This window comes from Seriola dumerili, unplaced genomic scaffold, assembly GCF_002260705.1.
Source record: "Seriola dumerili isolate Sdu_G_001 unplaced genomic scaffold, Sdu_1.0 BDQW01000110.1, whole genome shotgun sequence".
Taxonomy (NCBI): domain Eukaryota; kingdom Metazoa; phylum Chordata; class Actinopteri; order Carangiformes; family Carangidae; genus Seriola; species Seriola dumerili.
In genome coordinates, this window is record NW_019174365.1 from 420,075 (window position 1) to 434,826 (window position 14,752).

At 44.3% G+C, this 14,752-nt stretch overlaps 1 protein-coding gene across 5 annotated transcripts in view; it reads right to left on the bottom strand.

Annotated features, from left to right (window-relative positions):
- Window positions 1-542: 542 nt before the first annotated feature.
- Window positions 543-14,752, bottom strand: part of trit1 (tRNA isopentenyltransferase 1) — a 43,008-nt gene continuing 28,798 nt past the window's right edge. For 4 of the 5 annotated variants that reach the window (XM_022747352.1, XM_022747351.1, XM_022747353.1 and 1 more), the window contains exons 7-11: window positions 12,872-12,984; window positions 12,647-12,724; window positions 2,629-2,738; window positions 1,653-1,770; window positions 543-1,368 (exon numbers count right to left, since the gene is read on the bottom strand). In XM_022747352.1, coding sequence (XP_022603073.1) covers window positions 1,151-1,368; window positions 1,653-1,770; window positions 2,629-2,738; window positions 12,647-12,724; window positions 12,872-12,984 — 637 coding nt within the window. In that variant the 3' untranslated portion in view covers window positions 543-1,150. The remainder of the gene's footprint in view (window positions 1,369-1,652; window positions 1,771-2,628; window positions 2,739-12,646; window positions 12,725-12,871; window positions 12,985-14,752) is intronic. The other variant, XM_022747355.1, reaches the window with a different exon arrangement.

Below are 14,752 nucleotides of genomic sequence, written 5' to 3' on the forward strand. Positions count from 1 at the left end.
TGGATTATCGGCCGGTAACACCAAACAATTCTGCTCTGATTCGTTGGAAAGGGAGGGGAGGGGTGAGAAGAAAAAGTGGCAGGTGAGGAGAGGGAAAGGGAGCGCCAAAAGAGGCTTTTGGAGAGACGCCAGGTATTGTGTAAGTGGTTTTACAGTAGGCAGGCACACCTTGGGTTTGAAAGGGGGTACAACACGCTGTTACATAAACAAAGACCTGCAATCACTGCTGGGAAGTCACGCTCTCTCTGAGCCGGGGGTTTATACCACTGTCAGAGCAGAAATGCGCTCCACTGCAAGGCAACAACACAAATCATGTGTCATTATCAAACAAAGAGGTAGAAAAACATGTTCAATGACAGTAAAACAAGGCGGCAGCAGGCAAACAAAGCACAATGTATGTGCTGTGTAAGTATCCCGCTGAGATTTCACCGAGATACAGGTAAAACTAGCGCTGGTGTCATGTGAAAACCTCTCTAATCCAATTTCATGGATTTAGTTTTTTTTCCCATTCAAGTGACACAAAACACATAATCCTTCATTGGTTGAGAAAATTTAAGATCCTCTGGTTTATTCAATATTTTCAAATTCAGCTGGATGAGTTTAAAAGTGCATGATGGTTAGGCTTAACACGAGGCACAGACGCTTTAATCCTGAAATGCTAATATTTTAGAAATGGAAGATTTTCATTTGGTGCGAACCATATGAGAGGTCACCGCTTAGTTAAGTTAAGGCACATTCAGCAAAAATAGAAAAATAATATTTCCTCTTACAATTTAACCAAGGTTTTCAGGAGGAGACAAAAAAGAATCCTTAATCTTTCTGTGTCCAAAACGTTGAATCGTCCTGACCATCAACTCTGAGCCCACGAACAAAAAACAAAAATATGTCTCAAATATGTTCATTGCTATCCACATTCAGCAAGGATCCGTGTTATGAATTTTCAGGGCTGGAAGAGCTTTTATCCTTTTGAAATATTATGGTAGACGATAGCCCGAGCACACACTCTCCCAGCGGGGCCCTCCTAGTAAAAAAAAAAACAAAACACGTGGACACATTTGTGATTCTATAAGGACCGTCCAGAGTCCTGTGTTAGTGCAGAACAGTGGTGGAAACCTGAATAAATGTATGTAGGCCAGAGTCAGCGCAGTCGCTAAAATGTCACCGGTACTTCCTTGTGTGTTGTCCTGGTGTCTTGGGAAGAGTCCTGAGAGGTTTCACTGCAGCCCGGGGCAACAGGAGCACAAGTGGCGTCCTTTGAGAGAGTCTCCCCTGCAGAGGCAGGAGCTGCGGCGGTGCACTGGTCACAGGTCGGATCAGACTTCCTCTTCTTCCTCACATGATAGTGATGCTTCTTGGACTTCAGGTGAGCTGCAGGTGAAGAGAAGAAAAACAGAAGACAGTGTTCGAATCCTGGATATATTTTTTTACACAGTTTGAGCTCTGTGATGCTACATATGAACCAAAATGAGTCATGGACATGCTTTGGATGATGTTGTCCACTGATGTTTTGCCAGTTTTCATACTGGCTCAGTCAAAACAACATTTCATTCTAACCATATTTTATTTTATTTATTTATTTTTTAGAGTTCAAGTGTTTAAATGAATTCCAACCTCATTTAATCACTTCTTTGTTATGTGGTCAGCAGCCTCACCTGTCCACTCAAGGTCACCGATGATCACTTTGTCGCACAGATCGCACGTGTGGAGGCTCCGTTTGTTTTTCTGCCCCGCCTCCTGTACTCTGATCGGTGGAATCTTTGGCTCCTCACCCTGATTGGTTGAGCCAAAGAGTTTAAACTTAGTAGGGTGTTAACAAAATACTCGGCTGTGTTGGAAATCACTCATTTACTACTCGCTTCATAATAAACACTTACATACAGTTAAGTGATTTTGGACACTTACTCATCATCATTTTGTGTCACTACTGGTGTGTTGCAACAGGTGCTGTCACACCACAGTGATTTTTATTGCAGTGCACATGCCATGGTCACTACTTTTTTGTTCCTTTATGAGAATTTTGCGTAAAATTTGCACAGACAAATATATTGCACTATATAGCAAATATGGAGTAACTTTGGACACAGTTTTTGACCAATTTCAATGACACCAATGGAGCAGGAAGCAGGTAAGAAAGAAAACAAGGAAGCAGGAAATGAAAAAAATAAAAAATTAAGATGGGAGACTAGTATAGTTAAATTGGGGGAAACAGGTACATGAAAATTAATTATGAAATTAAGGAAGAAAATGAGCAAGAGAAAAAGGTTAAGGAAGAAGGAAGGAATGAAGAAAGGAGAAGTAAACAGAGTAGGATAAGGTAGAACAGCACAAATGAGAGAAGGGAGGAAAAGTAAGATGGAGAGGAATTACGGAAAGAGTCGACAGTAGAAAACAGGATGAAAAGGACATGAAAAAAGTAAGGAAGAAATCAAGCAAACAAGAAAGGGAACCAATTAGGACGTTGGAAGGAACCAAGTAACGGTGAACAAGGCGAGTAAAGTGATGGAAGGAGAAAAGCGATGGGAGAGAAAACAACAAAATGGAAATAAGCAATTAAGGAGGGAGTGGCAGTGAAGGAGGAAAGGAACAAAAGGGAGAAGAAGCGGCGAGTTTGTCGTATTGAGGCCCCACCTTACTGAGACTGTCCAGTATCTGCAGTGCAGGGTTCAGCACCGTCTCCTCCCACCTCGACACGTCCGTCGCATCCAGGCCGTACACCGCTGGCACGTTGTCTCCAGGTCCTACACACACACGCACATGCACGCACATGCATGCACACGCACACGCAGGTCAAACACACGCAGTTAGCACACATTATGCATTTTTTACGAGGCCATCACAGGCTGCCAATAATTGTAATGAGGTCTTTTCAAGGCTGATATTTTGATTCAGTGTTTCCACATTTATTTTTATTGACGTGTGGAAAAGCCTCTGACAACATTTCGACCACTATCTTACCGCCACTGTGAAGTTTTGTTGTGTGACAATATTGCTCATAGACAACCAATGTACCGATAAGAGCCTGATGCTGAAATCAGTGTTTGATGCTTAACAAGGTGGAGAACATACACTGGCTTGCAAATTATGTTTCTGATTATTTTATATCTAAGAAGAAACGAACTGCGCCTCAAAGTGCGTGACTGCAGCTGAGGTCGATTTCAGGATGAATCCAGTACAAACTGGGAAATTTACAGTAGCTGTGATGTGCTGGAGCTGCACCCTGAAGCTCTGTCAACCTGCTGACTCACACTGGCTCGATAATGTCTCTCCCTCCTTCCTCTCGCCCTTCTCTCTTGTTCACCATCTCTCTCTCTCTCTCTCTCTCTCTCTCTGTCCCTCTCTTTCGCCATCAGTCTCGCTTCGGCTTTCACTCACTCTCCCATTCTCCCCCTCTCTCCCCGTATCTAACTGTTCCACCCCCGTGTTTCTATTTTGCATCAGTCAGCAGTCTCCGGGCCAGGCCTCAGCACTAAACAGCAAGTCTGTCTGCGTATCTGTCCGTCTATCTGAGCGCCTGTCTGCATCAAGAGCCACTGCCCTGCGCTGACTGAAGACACACGGACGCACAGGAAACGAAAGGCGTGTGGAACCTATAGAGAAAGCGACTTCTAACAGCTGCAACCGTATCCAAACAATGTCAGATTTCTGCCATAAATATTACATTTATGGTGCTGTTATAAATTAAGCATTATATTCAGATACAAAAAAATGTGAGTAGAAAATATAGAAATAATAAAGAAGAGTGAAAAATAAAGGGATATAGTTTCTGGAAAATAAACTACCGCCTAGTAGCTAAGCGAGGTTTAGCCTCAGTTTGGGCCCCTCATGTATTAGCATAAAAGTTTTTAAAACCCATTTTGCATGTTATCCTTGTCCCACGGACAAGTTAAAAAAAAATCTTTATATGGTGCAGCAGAGGGAAAATCTCTTCATGCAGAAACTTAGAGAAGTCGTTGAATTAGCGAACAAGTCTCGTCTCTCGGACAAGTGACTTGAGGCAGTTTGTTAGATTTCACACAGCTCCCTCCTGAGCCACAAAACTCCCTGGAGCCGACAACTATGTGCAGCAATACTCCTCAAGAACCATAAACAGACTATCAATGTGTAAACACGGCGGAGTTTCCCCTCAACATCCTGATGTTTAGCAGCTTTCCCGACCTAATTTAGTGTGCTAGCGTACGTGGGACGTGATTGTATTAAATTTTACTGGAATCCATCCAATAGCTGTTCAGACATGTCACTCAAAACCAGTGTAGTCGACCTCATGGTGGCGCTAGAGGAGAAGACAGGCAATCACCAAACGCCATTAGGATGTACCAAACAGGAACCATGGGTGTGTGCAATATCAACAAACCAACACTGCCATCCTCAGAGCCGCACCACCAGCACACGACTGGCATCTGCTCTGCTCAGGTGCAGGTTTTTGCATATAATATCTACTGTATGTATTAAGCAAATACACTCAGGTAAATGAATCCCATTAACCTGCGAGGCACAGTTAGGCAACTCAATTATGACTTAATCCTTTAAACACACAGACTGACCTGTGGAGTTGAGGGCAGCAGACACCCTATAGACTGGAGTTACTGACTCTACTGGGACTCCATTATTACTGAGGAACACAAAGTGGTAACTGTATGACTGGTCATCTACACAGCTAACAGTATTGCCTCTGTCAGAGGACTGAGTGTGTGGGAACAATGGGAGTCTTCACAGAGCCACGCCCACGAGCTGTAAACTTAAAATTTTCTGACCTGCTTTTTTGGCATCAGCCACGTTTCAAACTCCTCGTCTGGTCTAAATTTGCGTGACGTTGGTTTTTAATTTACAATCAGCCGCGTTTTTTAAACACGTGATGTATTTCATTTATTAGCCGTGGAGGTCAGCGGTGCTTCACTGAATAACAGTCAGAGGGTGTGAAAGCAGAATAAACACAGAGATCCTTATTCGCAACTTGAACTCCCAGTGTGTGTTTTTCTCTGTGTGCGCTGCTAATCCCAAAACTCTACCCTGCATGTGTGTTTATACACTCATACAGCAGGTCAGTTTGTCCGGGTTAACCCTAACCCTTTTTTTTTTTTTAAACAGTAGTGACTGTTAATCAAAGCCTCAGGTTTCACTGCTGTGGTTACCGTGTGTGTGTGTGTGTGTGTGTGTGGGTGCGTGTCTCTGTGTGTCTGAGGGGGAAGTCTTTTGTATTTGTGGCACAATAGGCAGGCAGGTGGTGGTGGCGAGCGTCACCTGGCATACCCATACCAGATGCAGAGTTGGAGTAGGTGCTCTCCTGTGCCCTCCTGTTGCCGCTATCTCTCTCCTTACTTTGTTCTCTTTATCTCGCTCAACACACCCCCACACACACAATTCCCTTTTGCAATCAGCCACCTCCCACTGGGCAGAGTGGAGTGGTGGTAAATAAAAGGGGGACACTGTATGTTGGGTTGCCAGATGCTGGATGGAAACCCCCACCACCACCACCAAACTACCCCCAACCGCCCCTCACTCCACCGTTTTTTTGTTTGGGATCTGGTGAAATTTGACTCCGCTAATCCACTCTGCAGTGAATGAGGGTTGATAAGAAATGCTGAGGGGACAAAGAGCGCGCACACACACGCACGCACGCACGCACGTACGCACGCACGCACGCACGCAAACACACGAACACACACACACCACCCAAACTGTGAGTGTTGTCTCTTGCTTTGCCAACAAGAAAGAGCATCTCCTGTCGCCGGGCAGCTGCTTGCCAGTGTTGAGTAAGTGTGTGTGTGTGTGTGTGTGTGTGTGTGTGTGTGTGTGTGTGTGTGTGTGCGCGTGCGTGCGTGTGTGTATGTTGAAACAGTAGTCCACCTGTTGCAACAAAAACGGGCCACGAGTCATTTGCTGTCTCATGTTTGCTGAGTGAGGATGTGTGCTTGTGTGCGTTTTGCTATAAAAACTCAAACTACCAGTCTCAGCGCGGCGTCCTCGGCCCAGCTGTGCTCCTCTGGACGTGGTCCACACTGGAACACGACAGCTGCCTCTACTCACTCTACAGCCTCCTTCCTCTTTCCTATAGTTCCTCATTAAACTTTTTTTTTTTTTCCTCCTTCGTTAACTGTCGTTCATGTTGGACATCTCTAGTGCAGGTTAAATACCAGGAGTCAAGCAGATTTCTGAAGATATGGCCACAAAGGAGTTTGGAAAATTTGGCACTGCAGAATTTAAAATAATGTTTTTTGGCCCCGTATCTCCCTAACATTTATCTGTATTGTCACTTGTCTCCCTTCTTGTTAGCTTCTTCTTTTTTATTCCATTATAATATTGTGTAAGTTTTGGTGTTTCCCAGTGTCTCCTCTGCTTTCCTGCCTCTATTGCTGCTGAAAAACTTTGTGCAAGTCTCTCTCCGCAAATCTCTGCATTTCATCCATTATTTTCATTCAGATATATTAAAAAAAAAAAAAACACGACAAGGCTATATAATTACTCAAGCACCAGTAACTCTAAAACATCCCTGCAAGTCATTGCTGCTTTCCACCTAAAATGTTCTAAAATTTTAATAAATGGATCTCAGTCTGGACTCAAACAATGTGGCTCCTTTTACGCCTTATGTTTGCCCCGTCTGGTGAAGTGGAAGAATGAAATGGTGTTCATCAAGGTATATCTATAAAATCCGTCTCTATCGACCTCTATAACATTTTTCTCTTTTTAGATGCGTCAGCTTTTCCATCCAGACAAAAAGCTTATTTGCCATATTTTTGCATTGTTACAATTTCTGGCGTTTCCCCCAGAGCTGATGCTAACTTAGTATCAGCAACCGATAACTAACAAGAAACCGCCAAACAGAAAGGCCACCAGTGTCAACATCGTGTAACCATTACACAGTTTGTCCACCAGGGACCGCTGACAAGTTTTTATATTCAACTGCGAAACGTTCCCCTCAGTACATATCGTTGTTTTGAAAAAAATAAATCATTTAACTCTCAAATATTAATACCAATAGCAAGCTCAAAAATCCAAAATATCGCCCGTAGTGTCAACAAGGTCACATAATTAATAGAGCGCCGGAGCCCTGATACCTCATGGCTGCTTTTCACTTGAGAGAGAAGTTGTGTTTTTTAAGTGAATGTATTTTTATGTGGTGTTTTTACGAGTAGCTACGGTGATCGGAGACATGTGGGCACTGCCCTGCCTGGAGGATGTTGTGGCTGCGTACCCCTACAGCTCATCTGCAATTGTTATTCTTTATTTATGGGGGGTTTCTGCTGCAGTGGAGGCCTGGCTTCTCTCTGACAATGCACCAACTTTTCCACCTCACCCCGTTATTTGCAATAATTAGATTTATTTTATTTTTTTTCCAGTTTCTGGCATTTCCACTCATTACATGGATGGAAACGTACCTATTGTTTTTATCTCCTGTGTCCTCCCTCCAGCCCTCTCGTGTCTTTCCCCTCCTGGGCTACTGGAGGTGACGGGGAGGTCTCTGCGGCAACGACAACCCTGACTTGACTTCGGCTCCACGGGAAGAGGTGGCATCTGTGTGTCTATGTGTGTACATGAAAGCTTTGCACTTGCTAGAAGACAAGGGTGTAAACTCGCCCCACACCTGTTGCCCCGGCTGGATCAGATTACGTTCACTCTCCAGCCACCCATGTGTCGCTCTCACTCTCTCCCTCTGTCTCCCTCCCTCCATCCTTCACTCACTCACTCTTGGGACTAAAAGATACCTACACCCCTGTTACTTAACACTCACGAGGCCCCAGTCAAACTACACCTGCGTATTCCGGTTACAGGTAGAGCGCGTGTGCTCGTGTGCATGTCTTTGGGGAGTTAAAAGCTCTGAGGGCACTGGCATTCTCAGCATAAAAGGTGGCACTTATTAAAATGAATATAACCTCATATTAACATTTTCTTTACGAGTAATTAAATCCACTAATTAAACATTCCCTTATAACCACACAGGCGCACGTCCTATAAGCATACACCCACATACAGGCGCACTTAAAGGCAAGACAAATTAATCTTGATTTAATTTGAGCTGGCTGACCTGGTGATTCAATCCCCACAGCAACCAGAGTTGAGTCCATCAACAACCACGTAACCTACTGAAAAGTATTTAAGACACCAAACGCCCACCTGCTCCCTCACTGTCAGTCGCTGCTAAATGCTTCAACTATGAGCTGGAAAACTGGGTCAAACTTGTGCCTTTGAGGCATGTAATTTTACTTCATTCTGTGTATTTACAAGCGCAGTCAACATCCAGGTCATTTTCTAGCTTTTTTATCCTACTTCCCTGAATGAAGCTCTCTGTTGTTTCCATTCATCTTTCTCTGTGACCAGCGGTGGAAGTAACAAGTTAAAATTCTACTGCAAAATAGTTTTTTTTAATATATACTTGTACTTTTTGGACTATTTTTAAAACTCAGTAATTTCACTCTTAGCTATCTTTTACATTTAAGTATTTTACTTTACTACATTTAAAAGTCAAAACAGTTTCAAAGTTAAAACATATATGAGGAGGTTATGATTAAAGCTATAAGACAGCAACAAATAGAAAGAGCCGAATCAGCAGCTGCAGCAGAGAAGCGTCCTGGCCTGTGGCTGCTGGAGGGCAGAGCTCTGTGTCCAGAGAGGAGCCGCTCTCAGCTCACATGTTCTAGATGTTTACATTCACCGAGCGAGGGTCAGCGGGTGCGTTCGCACCTGTGCTGGGTCTAACGATGCAATATGCATAGTACTGTGCAAGAAAATTAAGGATGGAGTCACCATGAGGCCACGGTTAAGATTAGCATTACCTCGGCAAAGATACAAAAAGGTTGAATCTACCTTAATTAATGGAATAAATTAATGCACAACCCGGCAATCACGACAAGTGTTCCATATCACACACCCGCCATGTTGTGGATCCTTCAGCTGTGACATCTGCATTCACCTCTACCGTCAGCGATGTGTGGACCATCTTTCTGCTGTTTTTGATGATAACTGTTCTGACTTTAGCTCATTCAGCGCAGTGTTTGAAAACGTGGTGCAGTGCAGCGATACCCGAGAGGCTGAGCGGACTGGTCAGATTTTGCACTGAGAGCAAATGAGGAGAGAAGATTGGTTTGGAGCAGATTGTGGAGGACTCTGCGATGCAGAAGACTCAGAGTGATATTCAGACAGGTGTGTGCAACAAATGATTAACTGCTGTAACTCGCTGTACAGCGGAGAGCATCACCAACTACTGTGTTGCCTAGCAACATGGCGTTTTTTCTGTGTTTGTCGCCTGCAGCCACTGTGGAGTTTATGTTGTTTATACATCTCCATCCTTTCGGATGTTTTATTCTATAAGAGTTGGCAGCTGTTTGATTCATGGAGCTTAATATTGCTCCACCCCATTTACACCGATGATAGTGGGTTAAATAACAGAAACACCTCTCTGTATAATGTAATGCAGCTCATCATCACCACACACTAAACAACAACTGAATCAACAACTCTCTAAAACCATTTTAATACAAACTGCACATGATCATAAAGGAGGATTTTTTTGCAGGACTGTTGTAATCATCTGTTGTATGCACAGGCTGCAAGGTGCCTGACTGGAATTTATTGGCTCTCATCTGGGAACAGCGTATATGCAGTGAAATATCAATCAGTACATTTTAATTAACTTACTTTGTACTTTGATCCAAGTACATTTTTACACATGTAATTAAATTTCTTTTCAGTAACAGTACTTTTATGTGAATGCAATTTTCCAGTACTCCTTCCACCCGCCGTCTTTGACCTACTAGTCTGTGTATGCTTGGTTTGGTCTGCGTAGCCCTCTGTGACCCCGCTGCCCGAGTTTGTGTGGTCGGGGCAAATTCCCGGCAGCTCTGTAATGCTTCAAGAGATTAGCCTGCTCAGCTGAGGCCTGCTGGCATCTGCGTGAGTGTGTGTGTTGGCTCAGATGAAACAGAAAAGAGGTCAGCAGTCACAGCAAGAGAGGAAGGTGAACGGAGACGACGCAGGACTGAAAGGTGGGACGAATGGGGTTCAGGAGTAGATGTGAATACAAGGGCAAGCCCATCCTTTAGGCAAATACATGTTGAATCTCTGACACTGAAAAACCATCTATAGATACGGGAGCATGATACTGGTGAGCTTTGTTTGAGAACACTCAAAGGGAAATTCCTGCATTTGTCTGGGGCAAGGAACGACTTTCCAGAAAATTTAAATCATCTCTAAAAGTTGTACTCCCTGCTACTTCATTCACCACAGTAGTCAAAGGAATTTCCAGTCTCATTTACTCACAATCTGACATGTTGTTGAGATTAATTCTAGTGAAACTGAAGCTTTTTGGAAAGCTCTTTAGAGCTTGCAATACATTGCCCGATCAACTTCATCCTTGCCTGAGTACATATTGCCCAAATTCAGTCCATTGTCCACTGAATAAACCTTGTTGCAAGCATCATCTGACATTACATTACATTGCATTGGCAAATCAAATATGTGCAAGTGCATATTTCTAGTGGATAACTTTGCAACATTAATGTAGTATTTCCAAAGATTTGCACAATGAAAGAGAAAGTGACTGTCAGTGTGAAAACAGAGAATTAAAATCCTTCCTCTTGATATCTTAATCCGCTGTGCAGTGTTATGGCATCTACACTGAAATGCCTTCAAACACATTGATCTACTACTGCAAGCGGACTTCCTGGACCATATTTAATTGTGTCACTGGTACCAGCAGCAACATGTCATCATCAACGCCATCATTAAAAATGCAGGGCTGTTTTTGGTGCGAATGCCCACTAAGATCCTGGTTGACAAATGTCAGAGTTCCCCTTCAAGACCCTAGAGACTCTTGCAGATTCTGCAAACAGAACAAGACTGCTGTCAGTCAGGGACTACAATAGCTACAGGGATTTTCAGGGGAGGACTTTCTATGTTTACACACAGACAAGAGATTGAGATGATCTCTGTTAAACTGAAGAGCTGTAGGAGGCTCAGGCTTCTTGACCTGATTGCTGTTGTTCTTGTTAAGACTCTGCATTTCTCAAATATCTACAACTGAGGTAGTGATTAAAATGTCCTATTATGACAATAGTCAGGAACTTGGCAAAATTCAGAGAAGAAGATCCAGGCTGACAGAACATCAGATTTGACCTTTTAGACCTTAAAACTTTTGCAGATCCTGCAAACACAAAAAAAAACTGGCATGGACAGTTCCACAGTACCTTTGGTGACTTTTAAGGCGCATCAGTACCTACTTTCATACCCCATTTAAAGGCAATACAGACTTTGCAGGAAAGTTTTTAACACTCAGCTGATATCTGAGCAGAGTGAGGAAACATACACAGCCCAACACACATGCGCAGAAGCACAGACAAATTCAGACAGATTACTGCATATGTAAAAGGGCAGTAACACAGATACACACACACATACATGTGATGAAGACCATATGGTGTGTGCAGCGGGTAGGCAGGCAGTCAGAAAGAGGGGTATTGAGGTTTAGGGCCTGGCGTGGCCTAAGCCACTTGGGCCTAACAGGATTAGGAGGCTGGGTTACTGCAGGGCATGCTGCTGGTGGGACAGAGAGGCCAGGTTTCCATTTGGAACAGAGAAACACACAGAGCCTTTATATACATTTAAAACACGTCTGACTTCCACGGGTTGCGACCAGGGTGGGAAATCACCACCTGCCAAACACAAGCTGGTTTTGGCTGTGCTGGCTATATTTATCTATTCTGCTGTGCCAGCCTCTCTGGCAGGTAACCAACCACTATAGTTCATTTCTATGCATTCGGTGCCACAGGGGACTTAGTACTGGAAAAAGGGTCAGCTGCAGGTGTACACCAGGGATGGCTCTTGAAACATTATCTCCTCGATAGCGTCATAGGAGATCACGCAGGCTGCATAAAATCAAATCCAATTCCGTGCCAGTGACTAAATAAATCAGATGTCCACACCTGAAATATACAACACTATCTGACGTGGGTGTGTTTTCAAACCACGATACCTTTTTAAACACACACATTCTTGTCACAAAAAATAAACTGTTGAAGGAATAGTTACATATTTTGGGAAATACACTTACTGAGAGTTAGATGAGAAGATCGATACCACCATCATAAGAGCATGCTAAATATTAAGCAACAACTAGGAGACAGTTAGTTTAGAATAAAGACTGGAGGCAGGGGAAACAGCTAGCCTGTGGTTAGCTTAGCATAAGTGGTATCAATCTTCTCATCCAACTATTGGTAAGAAAACAAATAATTCTATTTCTCAAAATGTCAAACAATTTGTTCAAAAGTATAAAATATATTGTAGAGGCTGTAATTTGTTTTGTACAGAATGAATGACTCCTTGGTAAAGTGAGGAAGAGCGTTTATATTTGTTGAAAACTTTTACTGAAAATTAAGGGATGTCATGATTGTTTTGGAAGTGACATCGCCCTAATCCTGCTGCACGCATGCACACACACACACACACACACATTACACTCTGTACCTTGGAACACAACACAGTGTCTGAGAGGCTTATTGTGTGTCTAATGGAGTGCATGAATCGTAGCTTGTTAAAGAGAGTGCTGATTGCTAATGAACTGGACTGTGGAGGACAAACGAACACAGACACACACACACACACACACACACACACACACACACACACAATATGAATGAGGTGGGTTAAGGGTACTCACGTTTAAGGAAGCGGTTACGGACCCATTTATTCTGTTTGCGGGCGTAGCGCTTTGTAGCGATCTTCACAGCTTCTATACCTGCACAGAGTTAATTGGAGGCTGTTATAGATGAAAAGGAGACAGGTGAAAATCTTGAAATACATTCATCTGGTTGATCAGTCAACCAGTCGGCCAACCAGTGACTCTAAATTCATCTCTGAGACTTTGATCAAGTATTTTTCTGACCTTTGTCTCGTAGTGTGTGTTTCTCCTGCTGGGTTCTGCTTTCAGGAGCAGTCAGGTAGTCATGAAACTCCTTAAAACCAATGGACTGGAAAATCCCTTGTTGATAGCTCTGACTGGAGAGGAGAGAAGAGGAGAGGAGAGGTTTTTAAAATCCCTTTATTAAACCATTGCAATACCTACAATACAAAGATAGAGACCGTCAATCCAGAAAACGTGTTTCTTTGATCAGAAATTTACCAACAGCTCCTCATCCTCCCCCACAGAGCATGAAACCCCCCCAACAGTCCATAGTCTACTGAATGTATGTATGTAGTCTGACTACAAAACATACACTCCTCCCCCACCTCTGGATTCAGGTGCACTCTGTATCTGTTCGTAGCTATTGCACCGTTTCCAACCCTCCACTGGAGGTCTGCTGTCCGCTTTGCAATGGGCAGCTTGTACACCTGGACTGCCAACTACCTTTCGGGGAAATGTCTGGGCCAAACGATTCGGTCCACCTCGACTCCGCCATCCCTGCCAAGGAGTGCAGCTTCAGGACCTTAACACAGATGTGGTAGGCTGCTTTTCTCCCCACATCCTTGAATGTTTCCAAGTGAGGGGTTTTAAACGACAGGAGTTTACCTCCTCCCTCCTGGCACTCCCCCACTGCTGGGGTGATAAGCAGAGAGGGGAAACTATATTCACCTCCTTCCATCCACTGGTCACACAGAGTCCAGTTTTCTGCAAATGCTCTCAGGGATGGTGGCAGGGCAGAGCGGACTTCCTCCACCACTTTGTTTAACAGCCTGATGGAGGTGATGTCACTCCTCTCTCTCAGGGCGTCCATGGAAGTTGCTGTCATCTTCATCAGAAGATACAGTTTGGTGCAACCAGCTTCTCTGAGGCTAGCTCGCAGGCTGGCAGACTGCAGTGTCCGAGTCTCTATAAAGCTGTTGAAAAGCAAAGGCTCCTCAAACAGCCACATGCCTGGAGTCTCATCCACACGTGCTAGCTTGAAAATCTGCCAAGCCTGCAGTACAGAGCTGTAAAAAGGTGTCAGTCCACCAAGATCCACATCTTCAGGCTGTATAAGGAACAGCTGTTTATCACAGCCCAAACGCCCAGCTCTCCTCAGCAACAGCTGGGCTGTATCGAGCCAACCTGGGCCAGAGTTGTATAGCAGTCTTTGTGCAGTCTCGAGTCAAAATGAGGCAATTTTTGACTGAATGTTAATCAGTCCCTGACCCCCTTCAGCCACAGGCAGATAGAGGGCTGCAGCCCGGACCCAGTGCTTTCCAGACCGGAAGAAAACCACAATGGCTCTCTGAATATCCTCCACCAGGCTTGTTGGTGGGGTCAAAGTGATAAACCTGTGCCAAAGAGCCGAGGCAACTAAGTTATTGGCAACCAGAACTCTTCCCCTATTTGACAACTGGGGTAGCAACCATTTCAATTTAGACAACTGAGCGCACACTTTCTCCTTAACTCCCTCCCAGTTCTTTGACTGAAAACCCTCAGTGCCCAAAAACACCCTCAGTACTTTCAACCCCTCCTTTCCCCACTCAAGTCCTCCAGGCACACCGGGCACCACCTGATCCCTCCACTGTCCCACCAACAAGGCTTCACTTTTTGCCCAGTTCACCTGTGCAGATGAGGCCCTTTCATACAGGGACAGGGTGTCCTGCAAACACTGAACATCCCCCTGGCTTGTGACAAAAATATTAACGTCACCAGCATAAGCCGAAACAGTATGAGGGGGATGATCAGGATTGGAGGACCCTGGCAGTGAGAGACCACTGAGCCGACCCCTCAACCTGCCCAGCAAGGGCTCAACGGCTAAACTATAAAGTTGACCTGAAATAGGACTGCCTCGCTGCACAGGGATTGGCCGACTCAGCC